The sequence below is a fragment of the Azolla caroliniana genome, unplaced genomic scaffold, assembly GCF_043228905.1.
Source record: "Azolla caroliniana isolate FFs.n. ecotype wild unplaced genomic scaffold, voAzoCaro1.0.p SCAF_4, whole genome shotgun sequence".
Taxonomy (NCBI): Eukaryota; Viridiplantae; Streptophyta; class Polypodiopsida; order Salviniales; family Salviniaceae; genus Azolla; species Azolla caroliniana.
In genome coordinates, this window is record NW_028230439.1 from 624,243 (window position 1) to 647,955 (window position 23,713).

A 23,713-nucleotide genomic window follows, 5' to 3' on the forward strand; every position below is an offset into this window, starting at 1 on the left:
GTTTAAAGCTCTAATACGATTATGGATCAATCACCTCAGAGAGTTCTAATGTCCATTTTTGTGTTACCATGCTTAGGTATTATTGTGGAGGAGGTGCTTTTGATGTTTTAACTAACTAGCATTGTTTCCTTGATTTGAGTGTAATCCCTTTGTGTACATGGGGTCAACCAACCTCCATATGTTTTGTTTTCTCAACCAACTCTTCACTAACATTCAATGGTGGTTTTGTATTGTCTCTAGCCAAAAGGATGGGTTCAAATAGAAAGAGACAAGGGAAGAATTGACAAGAGACATTGGTTGCAACATAGGAATATCAAACGGAGGGGGGTGAGTGCTTGTGTAGGACAAAAGCCTTTACAACCAAAATAGTTTCGTACAGGAATCCACAAGGGGATGGTTTGGGTGATATGTGGTGACCAAAGAAAATGATAATGCTACCAACCATCTAGCTAAATTGGAAGGGGCCAAGCTAACGGTACTAATATAAGCAAGGAAAAATAGAATACCTTCAAGAAGTGGCAAGACAAGAATTTGGAGCTTGACAACCTTGGGGATGACGAAGATGGGCACAAGTGGGAATTAGAGAGTGAAGATCTCATCATCCTTGGCAACACTACCAAATTAATGCGTTACTTCTTTGTGCATTGCACTAAGCGTGTGTCTTTCTCTTAATTGGAGTATTATCTCCTTATTGAGTTCATAGTGAGGGGTTCTATCATCATTTTCCCTTTTGTTAGAGAAATGGTCAAGAGTGCTTGTCAATCACTCTCAAGGTACTAACAATTGTGTATTAGACTTAAAACAAACTCTACCTCTCCTCTCTTAAATAGTTGCATTCATTAACAAATTAATCAATAATACATGTGGCTTAATCGTTCTATCTAAAGTTAAACAACACACACATTAAGCATAGCATGCGTCAATTAAATAGGAAGCACAAGAATGTACAAGAAGATTTATTTGTGTGAGGCTTATATGAAAGTGCTTTAGACAAATCTCTACTTGAGAAAATGAAGAATTGAGAAAAGCTCTACTATAGTCTATAAGTATTGAGAATGAGGAAGAAGACTAAAAAGGCACAAAAATAACCTCTACATTCTTTTACAATATTTTGGGCCTTTTCACACTAGAGTGGCCACAAGATTTAGATTGTTGCGTCTTTTCTTCCCTAGGGTGTCACTCAACTCTAATTGAGGGGGCTTGGATCAAATTAATTTGCATTAGCATTTCATGACGTGAAAGTTAACATCAACTAGGCATTTAAGACAATATCCATTTCAACAATTTATTCAAAGAAATTTGGAAGGAAAACTCGAGAATGAGAAGTTTTTAGCAAAACCCTCACTGGACTAGATTAGTTTTGATTATCACAATATTATACATGATCATTTTTCTCATGGTTATATTTTACAAAAGCTTCAATGACAATGTGTGTGTGCACGCATGTCCAGTGTATTCATTTGACAAGCGTCAACATGTTTTGATTTATTATATTATCTACACAAGATCACTCATGTCATGGTTAATATTTTTTTATTGGATTCTTTGACTTAAGTTAAAGTGAAGGCACAAATATGTGAACATAAGAAATCACTCTTTTGGCATACGTGGTGTTATCTTTTCATATGTCCCATCTTGTTATATAAAAGTTGGTGATGTTTTAGGAAGTCAAATAATGCAAATTACAAAGAAGTCAATATAATGCACTTGTTTTTCAATAGAGATACATTATATTCAAGGATTAGGAATTTTGTTCTCAAACAACCATCTATTGGTCTGAGAAATTTGAAATCCTTTGGCTAGTCCCACAGAATCTACGTATGCTACGGTGAGTTATGTGCCACGCATTCATGTTTAAATAGAGATGCAGGTGTCATGGTTTCAAATATCCACTTCATATTTAACAAGAAGCGGTTTTACATGTTCCAAGAAATGCTTCAAAAGTTAAACTAGATTATTTATGCCGCTATTGCTTTACTTGCAAGTTGCCACCATTGAAGGCACACGTTCCCATATCACAAATAAGATATTTAACCAAATCCATAGAAACTTAAAAGAGATGGAAGTTTACATGCTTACTTCTATTCTCGTTTTCATCTCATGCACCAAGGTACACATGAACAAAGCATTATTTCACGGTTGGGAATTTTCATCTTTTCCCACTAAGTTTTAATATAATTCATAACTTGTGCTCATGCCACATCATTGTCTTCCCTCATTGTTAACATATTACTACCGTATCAAACAAAAACTATAACGACATATTAAGATACACATATAAAATACGACCACATTACATTTACATTCATGAAATACAAGCAAACATTGCACAGACTTGTTACAATACCCGGCTCACTTGTTACACCATATAAACAATCACTACACAAGACAATGGACATAACTAATATGTAGTGCTAACATATCACCTTGAACTATCAATAGTACATTGGCTACATAATATTGTACAATTAGAATTGGAAACAGTTTTATAAGAGGGATGCATTACACATGCTTCAAGATGCATGAAGGCATTTTTAAGTGAATGGGTTTTTTTTGTAAAATAACTATATGGGAAGTTATAAACTACCACAATAATAGGCCTTTCAACTTGTGAATGCGATTCACATGATCCCCTATTGATCATAAAAAAGAACACATTTATTGTCAGTAATGTGGGAAGAACAAGTGAAAAGATACGAGGATGTGTGGATGTGGAGGTGAGGTGGTTAGGAGAGTGGAGGACCATGCTTTTCTCCTAAACATAAAGATATGATGTTTTCCCAAACAATAAAGATATTCTTTTTTTCGCTAAAGTAAGGAACCTTAGAATAAGACTAAACAAATAAACCACATGATCTACACGCACTCATAACTGCGTGATCTTCTTTGTGGCTATGATATTGTATCCTCCTTCTTAGAGGAGTGAGTTTGTATGGATACCAAAAAGACCCTTTGGCCACATCCTTCGTCAATGAAATCAATCCCCAAGCAACTTCTAGCACTAGATAACCCTTAAGTCAGAATATTACATCCATTGGCATCTTAATAGTTTTAAATCCACGATTTCATTGATCTCGTACCTGTTTGCATCCTCAAGTTCCACTAATAAGGAAAGGGCACTCCAATTGTTGATTGGGGATCGTAGTGTAAGACTTGACCCAAAAACAATATTGAATAAGAAAATAAAAGAAAATGATTTGTTTTTTCAAGTAAGCTTTAATGCATTGTCATGATCATACAAACTATCATATATCACTTGCAGGATGACTTGAATCCATGGCTACCTTATGCATGCTCTAGGTTTTTATCCAATTTGCCACTAGTCTATATAAAATCTACAACATTACAAGAGTAGGTTATAATGTGTTTTCATGATCATATGAAATGTTTTAAATCATGGAGGTTGGAGGACTTAAATTCATGACTATCTTGATGCAAGCCCAAGCATTTAGCCAACATGCTACCATTCTATATGATAATAAAATGTGAAATTTTGCATATAAGATTGTAACATTTCACATTATAATTATGCAACATTTTGTATGATAGTTATGGTAATATTTTTCATAATAATTTACTGGTGGACATGCATGCTAGCCACGTGTGTTAAGGCTAGGTGGAAGACATGCACAAATGTAGAGGTACTACATCTAGAAAAGTTCAAAGTTCGCAAAATCATTGTGGGTTTAAAATCACTCTTGTAGTTGTAATCTTGTTCTTCTTGCATTTTTTATTTAATGTTATTTTTTACTTCATCCTTGATAGCTTAGACTTGAACATCTTTTGGTTAGAGAATATTGTCAGGCTTTCCCGTATGCATTTGATTTGTTAACAATCGAGAAAATGTGCACCTTCTTTCAAATCTAGAGTATCCAACCAATTTTATGGCCCCATAACAAGTAAACCAAAGGTTGCAGGTCAAGAAGACATGTGGAGGAGTTATCTTAGTAAGTTCACCAACTAGAAGTAGCTTTATTACCTTTGCAAGAAAAGGATTTAGAGTTCAAATCCCTCGAAAAAGAGAGAAAAAAGTCCACCAAGGAAGCTCAACCACATTGAGCATTCCTAAATTAGATGATTTTAGTTATTTAGATGCAAGTCATTTGAGTTCCATTTGATGTAGTTTGATTTGAAATATTGTTAGATGTAGAGGAACCATGTTTCTAAAGGAGCACATACATTTCACATAAATGGGGACCTTGATGGTGCTTGGACAAATCACTCTGCAGTTTCCTATTTTGGTTATGCCATGGTTAACTTCTAGTAAAGTTGAATGTAAACGAATAAGGGAACTTGTTTAGGTTTGTTGTAGTTTTTAACTTCATAATCCAACGATTGATCGAAACCTTTTGGAAGGGTCTCTGGCGTCTCCACATGCCTGAAAAGATCAAGCTCTTTTGGTGGCAGATTGGTCATAATGTGGTGCATGTTGGCGAATGGCTAGATAAACGTGGCGGCCCGTTAGGCTGCCCACTATGCTCTCGATCTATTGAGACTCTGAGACATTGTCTGTGGGATTGCCCTCAAGCTCAAAAGGTATGGGATAGAGTGACTCGCCTCCTTGCGGCATGTGAAGTTGAAGGAACAACCTTGTGGAGCGTTGCGGCATGGATTGATCACTCGGTCGAAGGGTGGACGGACGTCGTCAATGCGGATAGTTGGTGCTCTGTATGCACGAGAGACAAAATCGTCAAGATCTGTTTTGAAAGAGGCTTGCAGCCCGCATCCCCGAGGTTTCCGGAAATCTGGATGTTGATCGCAGGTTTCACGTTATGGTATATATGGAAAGCGCGTTGCCTCAAGGTTTTCCAAGGTACGATACAACCCCCGGAGGAAGTGATCATGGACATATGGTTTGTGCTTATCAGTTGCCTACGAGGGCAACTGGAAGAGGTTTGTAGCCACTCCAACGACGTGGTCATTGCCCGTTTGCGCTTTTGGCAGAAATGGCGGAACACACCTATGGTGATGCAAGGCGGGAGTGGCCCGAGGTGGAACTACCAGCCCCCACATTGGTTGTTTCCTACTCACTTGCCACCCTCTCTTCGTTGTAGGCAACATTGAAGGGCATCACCTTGGATATAGGTAGCTTCTTACATTAAGTTAGGCCGCAAGGCATTGTAAGTAGGCTCATCTTCTTTTACTTCATCGGAGGAAGACTCCCCGATGTGTGTATATTAAGTCTCCTTGTAGACTCTCTATGTAATAATCCTTCCTAACTAATGGGAAAGTAGTTTCATTTTGAAAGAAAAAAAAAGAGTGGGCAAGGAATCAAAGAGTCTCTGGAAATTTAGGATACCATGGATTTTGATTACTTCTTAACCAAAGGTTACTTAAAGATTGTTGGAAAGAGATGTTACGTGAAAAGATCATCCTACCTACCAAACATAAGGCGCGGGAATACACATTATTGATTCATTACTATTGAATTTGAGTAAAAACCTTGTAATTAGTGACATAGGGAAGAGAGGATGTCAACCAATATTGAGTGTACAAATGGAATGGGTGCCTCACTTTATGCACTATCCTCTCCCAACTCACTCTAACACCTTACATAGCTAAATAAATATGCTCATAAAATAATTAACCTACATTCTCAAAACTATTTAATTACTATGAAAGATATATGCCTCGTCGGTTTGTTACTCTAGAGTTTGTGTGGGAAAAACCTTATAGTTGACAAGATGGCAAAAAGATGGTGTGAACCATTCTCTGATATGATCTTTCGTGCCTCCCTTGAGATATGATCATTGGTATAGTAGACATGCAACACAAATATCACGCAACTAAGACACACATCATCACCCTCATCATTTAATAGGTGGTGAACCCTTCCATTTCCCTTACGAGCATGATAACTTGTACATGAGAAGTGTGTCGTTACTAATCCTCTCATCTTAGGGGGAGTTGATTATGGTGGATTCATGCTCATTGACATATAGAAATTTATTAATGTCGTCCACTTAAGTCATTTATTTTGCTTGCTATGGCCAAAGGAGCCATCCATCATGGTTATTAAGAGTTGGGTTTGGTTGGCCAATGATATCATTCAAGCGAGCAACTTCTCCCCTATTGCATAGTAAGGATAAGAGTAGGATCTTACGTTAGGTTCTTGATCGGTTAGTGGGATACTATTCCTTAAGTACAAGAGAATACTGAATAATTATATGTCATAGATCAACAAGAAGTTAACTTCCTAATAACTTCATGCCTAGGTAGACTTTGACATACGCTATCTAAAGGGATGTTAGTGTTTTGGGCACACTTTATGTGTCAATGGGCATGGATGCATAAACTTGTTTTTAAATAAAGTGTAAATAGGGTCACAAATAGATGTATTTACATATATAGTGTCTGTAAAAGCGAAATCTTTGAAAGTGTGCAAACCTAAAACTTGAGAGCTTGATTCAGCCTTCATTTGCTTCCTCCATCACCCCTTTTAATACAACAATTAAATACCAACACCTTGGCATCATTGCCTTTATCACTAGCTATGTTCAACAAGTTTTTGGGGCCAATTTTCTCTTATTCTATTTAAGATTTAGAGGAAATTTTACTCTTCCCTCTTTATGCAACAACAGTCTATCTTAAATAAGACTTTGATGTATGATTTTTATATGCTAATAGTGAATTGTCTCTCAACTTGGTCCCTTGGTTTTTTATCCTCCGCACAGTTTCTCCGCCAATACGCTTTCTAAAGGCCATATATGAGAGTCAAGGACCATGGACAAAAAGAAAGGTGAGAGAGCACGAGTAGAGATGCATATCCATAAAAATGTGTGCTTCATGGTTTCTCACAGTGAGGACAACCTAAGAGTACTTGGTCTATTTGATTGTCATACTTGAAAGAAGTAGCTAAAAAGTTACAAAAGTGACTTTTAAAGCTTTTTTATGTAGGGTTTGTCCCCTATCACTTTGAGGTGGCCATTTGGCCTAAAGCTTTAGGAGCAATTTTGTTCTATTCTCCCCTTTAGCCGGTCTTGCCCTTAGTGTAGTACCCACGCCAATGTCAATACCTTCATGGGTCATGCTAAGTACAATGAGTACTTACCATAGAGGCATTCTTAACACATTTGCTTTAAAATCTAAATATTATTTGAAGTTGGAATTAAATCTTTCTTTGCATATGTGACATATGTTTTATAATCAACAAAGGGAGTTTTTCTCTTTAATCTAAAAATGTGCCTAATTGGACCAACTCTTTTGAATGTTCACAAATTAATAAATGGATATATTCAAGTTGAAACGCCTTACACTCAATCAATAGTTAATGTAACTATTGGGGGCCTTAGAAATTTAATATGATAGATTGAGGTTTAGGGTTTTAAGTGAATTACATTTGTGAGTTGGAGTTTTAAGCTCATAATTAGGATCATTAACATAAGAACATATGTGAATAGCTATGGGCCCAAATTCGGCTCAAAACCAATCGAACCATTAAGCCATGGTTTAACAATTTGTCTGTTTGAATATAATTAAATGGTTTGGTTTGGTTTGGTTTGGTTCAAATATTATTAAACAAATTGCTTTCAGCTCGGTTTGGTTTTAAAACTCAAGTATCAATTTATAGGTTTAAGTGGCTTGGTTTTAATGGTTTGTTGGTTTTTCGTTAACTTTTTTTAAATTTCTTTAATGGATAATAGTTTAATTAATTAATGTTTTTTTGCTAATTAATTTAACTTAAATGTTTAATTAATTAATAAATTTTAAAATTTATTTATTTATATTGATTTAATTGTTTCATTAAATTGGCTAATATGGTTGGGTTTAAATTTATGATTAAGTGGTTGAGTTTGGTTTCAAGTTTCAACTTTTCGTTAAAACAATTTGGTTTAAATGGCTTGGGAATTCAAAAATGGTTAGGTTTCATAAAACGAACTGAACCAAGCCCATACTTAGATGCAAACGAGAATGCACGCCTATACAAAATGCCACATGTACACCAAATCAATTGATAAACTTATCACTTGCTCGCAAGTGATACTAAAGTTCACAAATTTTGCCATTAACTTAATGTAGGTATCTATATTGAACACATGGTACTAGTTGGAAATTGGAATCTTGAATCTACATTTGCTAAAGCAACACTTCGTAAAAACCTTAACTTTAAAAAAAGGCTAAAAAGATAAGAAACAAAACACGTTCACCCTATACCTAGTTGTAGTTATTTTCCTCTCCTTTTCTGCACCCACTTACTCGTTTCCATTTGTGCCTTTTCTTATTTTGGTATTGTTGAAACATATTAATTTCTATCTTTTTCAAGCTATGTGATATAATCTCGGCAAACCATTGCCATTGAATGACAAAGCTTCAATACTACATGTTATTTTTTCGAGCTATTCATTTCAACATGTGCATGCTTGTAAATTGTGGTACACACTGGAAAGCATCCAGAGTCTACATTGGTTTCAAGAATCATGTCAAACGAAGTCTGTCAATTATCTCAAAGTCACAAAAGTTGTTTTCTAATGGCTTGGCACATTGTTACAAAACCAAGCAATGCTCATCATGTAGCGCCCATGTTTAATTTGTTTTAAAACTCCTAAGTTTGTAACTTGCCATTATTGAGATGAGTTGTTCAAACATATATATGACGATTTTATATCCTAGATAGCCTATCGCTTAATGAGGCATCCACCCAATCACGTGATATGTGGGGGATAATGCATATATATATAGGTGCACTTATCCATATCGGTCTGAAAATCACATGACGTGTGGGGGATAGTGCACATTTATAGAGACACGTAATCCTTTTGATAAGTTAAATTCATGTTTACAATTAAAAGTGAGAGAACCATCTTGCCTATTTTATTATAATAAGTGGTAAAGTAGACACTTAAAATTTCTATCTCTCCACTTCCTAGAAAATTAGTAAAGCATTACCAAGATTTTAGAATCTTATAGAGCATAATGATTGACCAAATTTAATATGCATCTGCATTCATACGATCATCATATAAATTGTACCTATGCGTCTTCTATTTTGTCCAAACTTTTTTGGGGGAGTTCTTCTAATATTGTTGTGATAGCTTCTTCAAATGGGATTCACACATCTTGTATTGTATTGCTTTCTCATGATATCAACAATTTATGGAATTAATGCAAGAATGCTTCAACCATTAGTTGATTGTAAGTTATGAAATTCATATGTTTTAACTCGGTGTATTTGCATCAATTTGTATAGCTTGTTCATCAATTTGCTCATGTTTATCTTTAAATGTCATGTCACTATACTTTGGATTGCAGCAACAATATCAAGCACATTTTCAGAGCTCAAGGATGAGAAGAGTCATGAAGTAAATGTATGTTAATACAAGTCTTCATTTGACAAAGATACTCATGTTAAAATCTAAACGGGTGACTTTTTTTACTTAATTAATTCCAATTTATTTGTAGATGGCAATGGAAGCATTCCATAGTATCTATCAGGGAAGGAATCAAAAAGTATTTCTTGATTATACTCCGGATGGACCTAATACCCACCATGACCCTATACATAAGGGTGGGAAAAAATTGCCTCTATCTTCAAGTATAGTAACCCCTCTCTCACCTCAAGACTCACCTTAACAACCATCAAAATAATTGAATTATGGATAGGAATACATGTTCAATTCCAATGTTTTTTTCATGTGTTTCCTCTATGCCGAATCAAGTTTGAGCAACAATGTATATGGAAGACAACTTGGAAAGATGTTTTAAGACCCTTCTATCTTATATCACAAAAAGAAATTACATATTCTTGTGGTAATCATCTAAATGTGTATGACCCAAATTCAAATATGGTTGTAACATGCATGATCTAATCGATAACTTCTGTTACTTAAAGTCTAGACGTGAACAAAGAAAAGGTAGAGATGAATTTATGTGAATGTTCTCATTTAGGAAGTGTAACAAAATCAAAGTTAAATAAAAAAACCATTGATGAGCGATCCGAAGGATAATGTATTAAAAGTGTTGAAGTTTTGGGCCTAAATTACACCATTGCTAGACATTATTCTTAGATTATTATGTAAGGATATTATGTATTGCTCATTTATAAGAAATATAGAAAAGTTCATGGACACATGGAGCTCAATATCCTTAATATTTAATAGAAGTAGAGCAAATAGACTTTATATTTTCCACTACCCAAATGGAACACAATTGAGATAATGTGCTTCAAGGTGTGAGAACATCAAAATTTTGTTACTTGTGCCTTTCAATAGTGGCATCTTCTTTTTCTATCATCTATTAGGCCTATACATGGAGGGTATAACCCTCACAATCATAAGCAAGTATACATTATACTTCATACATATTGGCAAGCATATGAACCTACACGCATGTGTGTGATATGTAATATCAACTAACGATAAAAGGCCATGACTAAAATACTAGTTATGTTTTTTGTAAAAAAATGAAAAATAAAAATAAAAATACTAGTTATGCTTGTGTAGATCCATGCTCCATGAAGTATAGTTCTAAAGTTCTAAGTCACTCTTGGAGTAGACTAGGAAAGCTATTCCTACTAAAGACTCATAGGTATGCATATGAGAGCTTAACACAATTTCATTACCAACATGGTATGTTGTAGACTTCTCTTCAAAGATTTCCTCCATGTTGTACAAAAACTCTTATAAAATAAATTTACTTTGAGAAATATAATTTTAATCATCTTTAAAATTGAAAACCCTCACAAATAAGAAAGATTTTGAAGAAAATTTGCCTTATTCCCGCATTTTATTTGTTTTCTACACTTATCACAACTACCAAAAGTCATAATTAACATGATGACTTAACCTATATAGCGTAATAAAAACATGTGCGAACACAAGAAGTCATATGTATACTAACCACCTTTATATGATAGATTATGGGATAGCCACACCCATAAATCTTAAACGCTTAAGGGTTGAGCTTTAGATTAACAAAGAGGTTGACGACTTTTTTTTTTTTTCCAAAAAAACACTACTACGCATTAGTTAGCAAACAAAATTACATCATAGAACACCCAAAGTTCCTCTCACCAGCCCTCACTCTAGCCTTCCCACCAAAGTGGACATAGTCCCCACCTCATTTTCAACAAACGTATCCAAACAACTCCAATAACCTAATAATTTGTACCATATCTATACAGATTTACAACACCTAGACGTTGTTGGAAACCGGAAACAGCCATCGGGGTGCTTGGTAGTTCCATTGAGGCCCTGATGATGATCTGCCCACCATAGGAGATTTACCCCATTTCAGCAAGAACTTTGATCGAGATCTTTCAGCTGCATCAGATTCCCCCTTAATTGAGTCGTATCGTCCCCGCAGCCAAGATACCAACTCAAACCAGATATTTAATAATACCTCACCGCTAGGGATCTTTTGTTGTTGAAAAACAAATTTACAACGGTTGGTCCAAATGTGCCAGACCGATAAACAAGACACCATCATCCATATCTCTTCAAAAAATTCTGAGTTAGTGCCATGTCGAACTCCAGCCCGTTGAAACACCTTGTCATCCTGCACTATAAAACCATGTCCGTGGGGGTTTAACTGTTCAACCCAACCTTCCCCTGTTAACTTCAGCCCTTGTACGGACCCCCATACAACTCTCCCATTCACTCCGCATGTTGCCACTATCCTGAGACTTCTACCCCAAATGTTAATAGCCTCGCTGCAATTCCAAAAACAATGAGGAATTGATTCCAAAGGGTGTCCACAACTTTTGCATCCAGCCTCACCACCACGACACCTAAGCCACTCCCCCACCGGCACCGCTTTGTGACTAAGAAGCCACAACCAAAGCTTTATTTTTTCTGGCATATCGAGCGCCCATAGCCTCCTCCAAAACGACTTCAACCAGTCATCAGAAATGCCTTTATCCTTCCAACTATTGCGAGTTAGGCCAGCACCCATCAATTTAGAGCCAATGATTTGCCTTCCTAGCTTGGTAGTGTACTTGAAAAACCGTTCAAGTTTGTCCGTTCCCGGTTTCTGCCACCACACCTCTAGTGGATCCCAATCCAGATCACATATGGGCTTGTTGTCAACTATCCAGAGTTTACGATCAGATTCCAGCTTCCCTAGGTTCGGGTTTACTTGCCACTTCTTACCTTCCAACATTGTCACTCGCACTGCCAACCACTGGCCATTGTCTGCCAAAGCACTTAGGTTGCCCCACAAACAATACTCATTAGATGGGCACCTGCCTCGGATAATTTGTGCATCGCCCTCACCTACAAACCACCCAAACCAAACCCCCTCTTCTTCATTCAGCCTAGCTAGACCATCAACAGCCTTATCTATCAAGTGGGTAACCTTTTCCAGCCTGCCGGTAAATCTAGGACTTCCAACTAGACCCTCCCTTCTTCTCCTTTTGAACTCCTCCCAATCTCTTACTGAACTAACATTGTACCCTACCATTTTTCCCCATGGCAAGTATTTTTTCTGACCAAGCATCATACCATCATCACTTCGAATCCTGGGGTTCCAAAACAGAGGTTGACGGAGTTGTTCCTCCATTGTTTTTGGCTGCATTAAGACCAGCCCCTCTCTTAAACTTGACCAGGCCCTCATTATGGTGCGGGCCACCCTATCCTCCATGCTAGTAGGTTCTTTTAACGTTAGGCCTGGACTGAACAACCCTTAAATTTTGATACCATCTAGATTTAGAATTTAGATCAAAGGGAGTCCCAATCAATGATGGTTACATCTGTTATGATGAGGGCCCTTGATTGTATGGGCCCTAAGGATGGACGGATTTGGGTAATTGAAGAATATGAATTTGTGGCTTGGATATTAGGATAAAGGATTTTGATTTGTGATCAATGAAGAGTGCCCCAATGTTCATTATAAACTTCATACGGGACTCCATGTGTGTGGAGAGAGGGAGGGGAGGGGGGACACTAGTCAATTGAAATTGAGGTTTGGGGACATTCTCTGACAATCACTTGGGAATAACTTACACAAGTGGCATTGATGTGAGAGGCTATGGGGTTTATATGAATGCACAAGAATGGGTGGATGGTGAATTGGTTGTGGAAGTCCAAGTTCATTGTAGTAATGTAGCCATTAGGGAGTTTTGATATTAGGTAGTCTACGAGAGGGTCCTGAACTTTGTGATACTAACCTCAAGAAGAGGGTGGGTTGTCTTGAGACCACTAGTGGACTTAAGTCACATAAAATTTGGGGGTATTGTGGGATGTTGACATCATGTTCAACTCTACTTTTTAGATATTACATGTTAATAAGTTATAACCTAGATTGTGGCGTTGGAAAATTTCAGGATTGTGGTAGCGGTGATCATGTTTAGAGGAATGGGAATCTATTGATGATCAAGGTGATTTTCGGCCATGCACGTTGCTTGATATTTTCTAACACTTCTTTGAAGGACATGAATCATTTTGATCTAGTTAACTAATTGTTGGTAGAACATGGCCATGTAGGATACCTTCTTGTTGATCATGCTAGCTCAACAATTGTTTATATATGGGGGGAGTTCATGGAGCACGAGTGTTTTGAGGGGGTGGTGAATAGAAGGGTCATTTTGAGAATGGTATTGACAAGTTGTGGCCCTTCACATTTGAATGCAATGAAGTGGGTATCATGAGTGTCGGTGAGTGTGGGAGAGTGATAGATGAAGTTGTGTTGTGGTGAACATATGTGAGAGGGGGTAATAGAGATGAAATGGTGGGGGTTGGACGAGAGAGTGGCAATATGAGCAAGTGTGTTGGTATGTTGGGGATGGTTAGGTGAATGGACTATGGGGTTGAAGGTGGATATCACTCCACAACATGTAGTGACAATGCAAGGGATGTTGTTGCCATTGTAGATGGCAATCTTTAGGGCATCCACAATTATATGGAATGTGGGTACCTAAGTGACTACACTAGGCGCATATTGGAGTGGATGTATGCTAGCTAATGAGGCAAATCAAATCCTTGAGAAGACACAGGGCATCCACAATGATATGGAGTGTGGGGACCTAAGTGGCTACACTAGGGCGCATATTAGAGTGGATGTATGCTAGCCAATGAGGCAAATCAAATCCTTGAGAAGACATATGTTTAGGGGGCTAGATCATTTATGAGCATGATTTGTTTTTGTTTTCTTTTTGTGTGGGTGTATGTGTGGGTGGGGGAGGGAGGGAGGGAGGGAGGGAGGGAGGGAGTACTGAGGTAGTGACGCAGTAACGCAATGAGATTGTTGACAACATCGTAGTCAACAATGTCTACATCAATTGTGGTTTTTCGATCCAATATCACCATTTAGATGATCAGGTGTGGTGTTACTAGTTGAGTCTCCACTTACTAAGTGAGCATAGGCTTCGTTTAATGTCATCTCTCACATATTAGCCATGTGATATAATAGAGATCGGTGGTCATTTTGTGTCAACATTGTTGCTGAGTTGAACGCTTCCTTTCTGAGAACATATTGTGGGAGAGTTGATGGCCATGTGGATGAGGGTAATCCGTTCTAAAAACAGGTTGAGCCTAGATATATAATATGGAGGACCAACTCATAGTTTGAGAGTGGCACAATCTTGATGAACTAAGTCCTCACATTAAGAGAAGATACATCCTTATTGAATTTGTTGTTGTAGCTTGTTGGTAGGGACCAATGTGTGACGTTTACCTACAACTTGGTGGTACCAAACATAAAGGGGTCTTGTTTCCCCCCACCATTACTAGGAAGGGAACTTTATATTCCCAAAGTGCCCTCCCTTTACAATAAATAAAAACATATACATTGCCCATAAACTATAGTTCTTGGCCACCGCCTCTCTTGAATTAAAAACATATACATATTGCACCTACACACAAGTGTGCTCTCAAGAGCACATATCAACAAATGTACATACACACACTAGCACATATCTACACACAAATATACCAATAAATGGAAAGACACACTCGTACACTTACACAACTGCAACAAAATACCTAACATAATTCCACATACATACATACACATTCATATGAATGTTCATGGGATCTCATACCAACAAAAGCACAACAATAGGATATTTTCCATATTTACATGTGCACAAGCAATTCCATACAAACACATAAGCCGCACATTTGCACATGCATTTGCGCTCGAAGATAACCACAAGTGCACTCATACACATACAAAATCACATTCCCATTTATCATGTCAAATGCACAACCATTTGTATTCAAACAAACACATTGCACCAGTTCAATTTCATGTAAAATTATGTCAACTCGCATACCACTTTCAAACACAATTGTTGAGTAGAAACATATTGCCCACACACATAATGCATATAAACAAGGGCACCTGCTAAATTAGGATAAGAAGCTCAACTTGAAGAAGATTAAAGATGCGGTACCTCAATTCTTAACTCCCTAACCCTTCATCATCAATCCATCTTCCATGGTTCCTCTCAACATTTCACACATGTGTATTTTCACGATAACTTAATATACACAATCCAGAGTTGTTTGACAACATAAATCAACCACCACGAGAAGACTTGGAGACAATATAATGTTCATTATTCCATTCATAGGAATGTTGTTCAAAGTACAAGGGTTCACTATGAGCACACTTATGAAATGTTGCGGCTCCTCAATGAACTACTATCTACAACCTCACAAGTTGTTTGAATGTAGTCATTATTGCGGTGTGCTAAGGCTAATAATCTCATATTCATTGGTTTAACAACCCTATGAGTTGGTGCAATACTTCCAATCTAGAATATTGATGATTGGCCATGTATACAAGAAACATGGTCATATTGTAATTTGTGGAACTGACTTTTATTAGGTCATGATGATGGATAATGTCCAATGCGTATGAAATGTGAACGAAACCCTTTTAGGATTTCAAACTTTTATAAAAGGGGAACAACTCTCATGTAAAAATGACCTTTGGGTGCTCCAACTTTAGGGTTACCTTTGGTTCTCATTCTTTCCCCTTTTCATCCACTAAGAGCTACGTCCCTCGTAGCTTTTTCACACAAATGAATCGAGACATAAAATTTGCGTTGTACAAAATAGTGATCTATTTAGTTAAGACAATTCTTATGTTTGTTATCGCCTTATTCTCTATAATTTTATTAAGACAAACATATATTCTTTATAAATATAGCGATTAGGTGTGTGTTAATGTTAGTGTTGAGCGAGCAAGCTCAACCGGATCTGGATTGGCTAGATAAGGCAGAGCTGGATCGGTTGGATAAGGCAGAGCCGGATTGGTGTCCAGATGGTATCCGGAACCAGGAGCTAGACCCACGTGTGTATCGGTAGGCCTTTTAGAGGTCTATGCGTTTAGACTATTAGGTAGTCATGGTCCTCGTAGTTAGTGTCAGCCGCTCGTATGAGCATTGAAGTACATAGTACTTCTGTCAGTCTCTTGTGGACTTGTATAAAGAGTGCTCACTGAGCACATCCCATGTATAGAGCGTTATTATTTTGTAATAGAGTTTACTGTTCTGCTCTCTCTGTCTCTCCCACTCTCTATCTCTATGTTTCGTAAGGTTTCCATTAAAACCTCTATCTATTTTTATGTTGTTATCCAGATAACCAGTTTGTCAAAGCTTCCGCATTTAACTTTGACAATTAGTTTAACTTAAGAAGTCCTTAAAGATTCCATGGTCCATTGCATTGATGTGTTGAAGTATGACATTACCTTTGCCACTAGGGAGTGGCACCCCAAATCCCTCGATTAGCCCATAGTGAGAAACGCAACCCTCATGACTTAATAATGACCCTTGGAAGTCCAACATTCCAAGGTATGAGTCGTGTTGGGTCATTCGCAAAGACTTGATATAGAATGGTAATAACTAGAATCTCTAATATTTGTGATGTACTTGCATGAAGTTTGGCTACTTCTAGCATTTGATGTTCTTATCCTTAATTAGGAGGTTGTTAGTCATGAAGGAACTTTGTGCAAGGTTCTTGACACTAGATTGAATCCACATTGTACTCAATAGACAACCTCTCTTTTTATTGTAGCTTCCATTAGTGTTGCACAATTTTTAGTGTGGGAGGATCGACCTTGGGGTCACATATTATTACATACTTTTGGACCCTTTTTGTGTTTTATATAAAATCACTAAGCAAATACAATTGCCAATAAGATTTGTATGGAGGTAGAGATAGATTGACTTGGAACTTCGCACATGAGTATTGGGTCACATATCACATAAACTTTGTGCATAACAAATGCCATTCAATTCATCTTTCATTTCCTTTGAAATCCTCCAAGAATCTTGGTGTTATGTACGGACTTAATGTTGCATGTTTGTATTTGATGTGAACATATCACCCCTTTCAAGTACAAGAAGAACTTGACAAAAGTCCTCTATTGAAAGTTTAAAATTGATTGGGGGTTTATTGTCAAAGTATTTCATATTGACATGTCTTGTTTTGTCGTGCCCCTTGAAGAAGTATCAAACGACTTCTAGGAGAACTCCCCAGGGTCTAATCATAATGTCCTGGCAAAATGTGAGCCCTAAAGTTGATAACGTATTGGAAAATGTGTGGCTTGCGGGACTTCGTTTGCACACCTTGGGTTTTGTTTTAACAATCTTGTTTGAGAGGGCCCCTCACCCTTCAACTAGGAAGAAAGAATGTAGGGGTTTTGATGTTGAGAACTCAATGTTGACTACTCGTTGGTGGGTTGCTTTTTATAGGTCTTCTCAAGAGTGCCAACAATTATTAAATCATGAGAGTGCTGTGAATGAGTTATTCCAATAATTTGTCACTAGAGTCGCCAATTTATTGTTAATCCATGTTGAGAAGTCGTCAATAGCAGAGGTTGTGAATCAACGCCTCCTACACAAAACAAAAAACAACATAGAATAATGCAAGCATGGGGCAATGCATCAAGCATGTGTGAAAGGGAGTAAGAAGCGAAAACAAAAAGGGGTTGACATAACCAAAAGGGAGGAGGCCGGTGTGAGATCGTCACAATGGAGAAGAAGAATATCGAATACTTATGTCTCTTAAGAGAATAAGCTAACATAGACTCTTTGCATGTATTTATCTATATCCATTTGGGGCATATTTTCATTCACGAGGTAGGTCTTCCTTCATGAAGGGTTAGGGGACTAGTCTTTACCGTCATCGATCGACATGCTTGATTAGGTTCATTGCGATAGGGCCAAAGCCTGTGTATGTGTATGTGTATGTATATGTGTATTGTTTGTAGGGGTAGTTTTGGAAATAAAAAAACCTTATTGGAGGTTCCACGATACTCTATAAAATAAGAAGGGTATCGTTGGTAATTTCCAGAAACCGCAAACACTCTGTGCCTGCCCCTGCCCTTGCCAGAGAAACAGAGAGCGAGAAACAGAAGCATCCATAGCCACAGCCGCCATGGCAGCTTCAAGTTTGTTGACGCAGATTTCTTCGTCTTCTTCTTCTTCGTCCTCTTCTTTTCCGGCCGCATTTCCATCTTGGAATAAGAGTCATGCTCCACGATCCCTGTCATTTGTAAACCCCAGAATCCCTAACCTACAAGGGAGGAGAGGGGTGATCAGGATGGGTCTGAGCGAGCAAGGACCCTGTATAGCAGTGGTGGGCGTGACGGGAGCTGTTGGCCAAGAGTTCCTCAGTGTGTTGTCGGAGAGAGATTTCCCATATCGATGCATTAAACTCCTCGCTAGTAAACGGTCGGCCGGGAAACGCATCACTTTTGAGGTATCATTTTGTGGAGGTGATTTCGTTTTGTGTGTGTGTGTGCGCGCGTGCGTGGGGACAAAAAAATTGTGTGCTTTTAGTAGGAATTCTGATGCATATTAACAGATATTCTCAATATAAAAGTGGCTTATAGTTGTAGATATTTTAGACATGAAGTGATGTATTGTATCTGTGAATTATAGTCATAAAGAGATGTTTACTCTCAATGCGAAGTACAGTATATCCATAAAGAGAGTGGTAGTATCTAGACAAAAGTGCATCATTTCTGGGAGAATTATATTCATAAAGAAATTGATACTATTCAAGAAAAGTGCATTATGCCTGCAGATTACATGTATAAACGTTGTCCCAAGTGAAGAAGAATTTCCTCAGTGTTTATAGATAGTTCCAAAAATTTGGCTCCACACCTAACATTTGGAGGGGAGACACTCCCCTCTGAATGATATTGGTAGAAAAGACATTGAGCTGAATGTAAGGTGTCTGGTATGCCTTTTGTTCATAATATGAATACAAAAGCTGAATCCTTTTGTTTAAATGTTTTTTATTGAACTGTTCTTTACAAGGGCCGAGAGCTCGAAGTAGAAGAACTCACCGCTGATAGCTTTGAAAGGGTTGACATTGCATTGTTTAGTGCTGGAGGGTCCATCAGGTATGGGATCGCACTATCACTCTTTTTACACATTATATTTGCAATGATTTCATTCGTAGTTCATTAAGTTATTAGCCCTTCAAATCTCCTTAAAAAATGATAGAATCCATTATTTAGTGCTGTTGGCTCAATCAAATAGGGGATTACGCTTATCGCTCATTTATACTTTAAATATGTGACGATGGCAAACATACTTTTAAAACTATTCATAGACTACGTTTCATCAAATTGGACATTTATTTTTTATGAACTTGGTTTAAAATGTTGATTCAAGAAACACAATAACAAATCATGACTGAATGTTTGGGCGTATTTTGCCAGCGCCTTAAACAATTGTGACTTGAGCCTACAGAGCTATCAGATTAGAAATCTGATTGCTGCTATTTAAGGGAGTTGCTCTATATGTAATGATGTTTCTATTTTATGTTAGCTACAGTATGCAAGACACATAAGCATAACCCAATCTTTTGCACCATTACCTTAAAGAAATAGCAAAATAGTAGGTAACACCAAAATCAACAAAAAAGAGGTCCCTTTTCAATGTATCATTGCCATATGCCTTAATCTCACATCAATATTTGCAATTCCAAGAAGCAAATTGGTTATGTGCATCTTTCGTGTTGTTTAGGTTCCTTGGTTTTAGTCCTGGAATCGAAAACAAAATTGCAGCTTTTTGAGTACCCTTCGTTGTGCTAAGTGAAATTTGTTTTTTTTATGTAAGTTACTCAAGTAAGGTCAGTTTTTCATTTCTCGATCTTAGTTACAGTAAAGTGAAACAATACTATTAGATGCCTATATATTTATGAATCCATGTGCTATAAGACAGCGATTATCCTTACAATTTCCATATTTTTACTCAGGTAAGGTCAGTTTTTCATTTTTTTATCTTAGTTACAGTAAAGTGAAACAGTAATATTAGGTGCCTCTATTTTTATGAATCCATGTGCTATAAGACAGTGATTATCCTTACAATTTCCATATTTTTACTCAGGTAAAGTCGTTTTTTCATTTCTTGATCTTAGTTACAGCAAAGTGAAACAGTAATATTAGGTGCCTCTGTTTTTATGAATCTATGTGCTATAAGACAGTGATTGTCCTTACAATTTCCATATTTTCAGCAAACAATTTGGTCCCATTGCTGTAGAACAGGGCTGTGTTGTCGTGGATAACAGCTCTGCATTTCGTATGGATGAAGGGGTTCCTCTTGTGATTCCTGAGGTAATGTTTGTTACTGCAAGTTCTTCCTTTGCCTCACTTTTAAAAGAGTATTTGCTACTATTTTTTTCCCTCACCATTTGTTGCTGATTCTGAGTATATCCTCAATTCCCAATGTTAGGTGAATCTAGATGCAATGTCCCATATCAAGCTTAGTAACAAGAAAGGAGGACTCATTGCTAATCCAAATTGCTCAACAATTATATGTTTAGTGGCTGCCACTCCTTTGCATCGCCATGCAAAAGTAAGGGATATTATTGCATCATCATCATCATTACACGTTGATTGGATGTAGAAACTCTATTTCTCTTTTTGTAGGTGAAGAGAATGGTTGTAAGTACATATCAGGCGGCTAGTGGAGCAGGGGCAGCAGCCATGGCTGAGCTAGAACAACAAACACGCGAGGTTGATTTACACTCAACTGTTAATGTGCATATTTTTAGTTCGGAAGGTTGTTTTCTTATTCAACGTTCTTAGACAAAAATGCTAAAATACCCCTAAATTTTAAAAAATGATCAGGAAACTCCTATGTAGTACAAATAATTGAACTATGAGAGAGGAGTGCGTCAGTCATTTTCTGAAACTTATGGGTAAACACCCAAACAGTTAAGATTATATTGGTGTTTTGTCCCTCCTTTAATGGGTGCATACATGCCTTCAATTTCATGAAATATCAGCTTCTCTGAATTGATGTCATTCATATTTTGCTGTCATTTTCCTCAGGTTTTGGATGGAAAGCCCCCCACATGTAATATCTTTAGTCGGCAGGTACCATGATGTGCTCACAATATTTCCTTTCAAAGTTTCAAGGCCTTTCGCTTTGTTAAATGTTTTCTTGTTCATCTTCTTTGATGGATGCAGTATGCCTTCAACTTATTTAGCCATAACTCTGCAGTACAGGAGAATGGCTATAATGAAGAAGAAATGAAACTTGTCAAAGAAACTAGAAAAATTTGGGTATGTTATTCCTTTTCATTGTAATAACGACAGCAGTTTGCACACATATATAAATATTGAAAAGATAATACGTAGGGTTGATGTTCTTTACAATTGCTGATAATACGTAAAGCAGCAGAATATTCCAAAATTCTATAGATCGAAATTGTTTGAGAGAGTAGTGATATGTGGTGTAACAAATATGTGTGAAAGTATTATAAGGATTTGAATCCAGTACCTTGTGCTAATAGGCATGGCAAATAACTAATGATCCTCCAAAGATATTATTATCCTTCCTTTCTCTCAATTGATTTTTAAATTTGGGTTTGTGTGCCCAGAATTATCCAGATGTGAAAGTCACAGCAACTTGTATCCGTGTACCAGTCATGCGTGCACATGCAGAAAGCATCAATCTTCATTTTGAAAACCCATTGGATGAGGTAAATCCTTCAGCACAAATATGCATTTGGTGAAAGGCAAGAATTTGCAATTCCGAGATCGTTAGAGAAAGAGATTTGAATGGCTTAGTAACGATTCTTCTGTTGATCTTTATCATTATAATTCAGGATACGGCCAGAGAACTTCTAAGAAAAGCAGAGGGTGTTGTGGTAATTGATGATAGAGCGGCCAACAATTTTCCCACACCCCTTGAGGTATTAGCATATATGTTTTCTTAACTTCTGCGTTGTTTTTCCTCTTCATACAAATTTTAGCATTTCATCTTTATTGTATTTCAAATCTTTGATCATGGGAACTGATTCGTAAAGCCCTATCATTAGCACATGCATGATCTGAAACGAAAAAAAATATCAGGATCCTTATTTATTTTTAGAATCAATCTATCATTGAACCCATTGCTTAATATTTGAACTCATGGCGTTGATAGTGCCAAGGATAAGCATTACCACAACGACACCATGTTTCAATATTTTAAGCTTTAAGGATGTTAATATTGGTCTCTGTGCAATCTGTATTTTGAAGGTATCCAAGAAAGATGCTGTTGCTGTTGGCAGAGTCAGACGAGATATCTCTCTGGATTCTAATTATGGGTAATGATGCTAATTCTGGTCAATCTTTATTCAGTTTCATACCAAGTTTATTGCATCCTTTTGAAGATTAAATATATGTATTATGCATATATATAAATTCAGGTTGGATATATTTGTTTGTGGAGACCAAATCCGGAAAGGAGCAGCACTGAATGCAGTTCAAATCGCAGAAAAACTTCTCTAAGTAACCTGTTCTCTATTCTCAATATCGAGAATATAATACCTTTTTTGTTTTCTTTCAAAGTTATGAACTACGGCCAATCATAATTGGCCATCCATTGCCTGAGAGAGAATCATTTTAACAGAAAGACTTGGCAATCGAGGATTTTTTTCTCATTTCTCCTAGGGTTAATCAATAAGCAGTCAGGAAACTCTATTTTTTGGAGGCTTTTTTGCTTCTTTTTTCGGCAGTCTTTGAGCTTCTTAATGAGGGTTTTCTTTTTCAGCTAATTGGACACCTATAAGAATTTGAATCTTATATCTTTTTATATTGTGATTTGTATCCCACATGAGTTTTTCTGCAGATGTCAGCGAAGCAATGTAGAGGGTTTATTTACTGCAATTGGAACACCGATCAATTGCATCACCTATGGTTATAGTTGAATGACATACGTCATGTGCTAAACATAAAATGGTTGTCTTTTTATTGATCATGTGATGGATTGTGTATTGCTGATTTGACACCAATCATTGTAAAAAACATTTGTTTAGCAATTAAGATAATTGATTTAAGATCATACAAAAATGAAGTAATGCCTTCATTGTCCCTGATCTTTTTTTTAAGATCATCACTATTGTTATCTTTTTCGTAAGTTTAGTTGAATTGTCATTGTTCTGAAATATTTATAAGCATATTTTGAATTGACACCTGTTTTTTTAATTGGAGTTGGATATTTGTGTTTGTCTATCATGTGACCTCCCCTAGGGAAAACACCATAATTATACACTCAGTGGAACCACAATGTAAATTCTCTCATTATAATAACTGTCCTTAAAGGACCTAACTGCCGATTACTGAAGTTGAATATGCGGAGTTTGGTGAACCATTGCTTTGACTACTCTAGAATTTCAGTTGCCAAATGAGAAGCTTAAATATCCATGAATTTTGTTTATCATGTGGTTTGTGTTAGTCATGATGCTAGATTTTACAAGCTGGATATGAAGGTAACAAAGTTGTCTGTGGTTACTCTTTTTATGTTTCATTTGCAATTGGTACCTAT

At 36.9% G+C, this 23,713-nt stretch overlaps 2 protein-coding genes across 2 annotated transcripts; both read left to right on the plus strand.

Annotated features, from left to right (window-relative positions):
* Nucleotides 1-8,973: 8,973 nt before the first annotated feature.
* On the plus strand, nucleotides 8,974-9,828 carry LOC147864638 (uncharacterized). Its single transcript, XM_087318678.1, has 3 exons — nucleotides 8,974-9,132; nucleotides 9,250-9,305; nucleotides 9,400-9,828. The coding sequence occupies exons 1-3, from the start codon at nucleotides 9,042-9,044 to the stop codon at nucleotides 9,568-9,570; spliced, it is 318 nt and encodes a 105-aa protein (XP_087174804.1). The 5' UTR covers nucleotides 8,974-9,041; the 3' UTR covers nucleotides 9,571-9,828.
* Nucleotides 9,829-18,240: 8,412 nt separating this feature from the next.
* Nucleotides 18,241-23,016, plus strand: LOC147864639 (semialdehyde dehydrogenase family protein). The gene is made up of 11 exons (XM_087318749.1): nucleotides 18,241-18,644; nucleotides 19,208-19,293; nucleotides 20,412-20,511; nucleotides 20,630-20,752; nucleotides 20,827-20,913; nucleotides 21,232-21,276; nucleotides 21,370-21,465; nucleotides 21,783-21,884; nucleotides 22,011-22,097; nucleotides 22,426-22,493; nucleotides 22,596-23,016. Exons 1-11 carry the CDS (start codon nucleotides 18,321-18,323, stop codon nucleotides 22,675-22,677), a joined length of 1,200 nt encoding a protein of 399 aa, XP_087174875.1. The 5' UTR covers nucleotides 18,241-18,320; the 3' UTR covers nucleotides 22,678-23,016.
* The last annotated feature ends 697 nt before the right edge of the window (nucleotides 23,017-23,713 follow it).

Excerpts from the sequence above, each read along its gene's own strand:
- LOC147864638 (XM_087318678.1), top strand. The coding sequence starts at position 9,042 with ATGGGATTCACACATCTTGTATTGTATTGCTTTCTCATGATATCAACA. Across the intron at positions 9,133-9,249 it reads GCTTCAACCATTAGTTGATT|CAACAATATCAAGCACATTT; the intron begins GTAAGTTATGAA and ends TTTGGATTGCAG. Across the intron at positions 9,306-9,399 it reads AGAAGAGTCATGAAGTAAAT|ATGGCAATGGAAGCATTCCA; the intron begins GTATGTTAATAC and ends ATTTATTTGTAG.
- LOC147864639 (XM_087318749.1), top strand. The coding sequence starts at position 18,321 with ATGGCAGCTTCAAGTTTGTTGACGCAGATTTCTTCGTCTTCTTCTTCT. Across the intron at positions 20,753-20,826 it reads CTTTGCATCGCCATGCAAAA|GTGAAGAGAATGGTTGTAAG; the intron begins GTAAGGGATATT and ends CTCTTTTTGTAG. Across the intron at positions 22,494-22,595 it reads TCTCTGGATTCTAATTATGG|GTTGGATATATTTGTTTGTG; the intron begins GTAATGATGCTA and ends ATATAAATTCAG.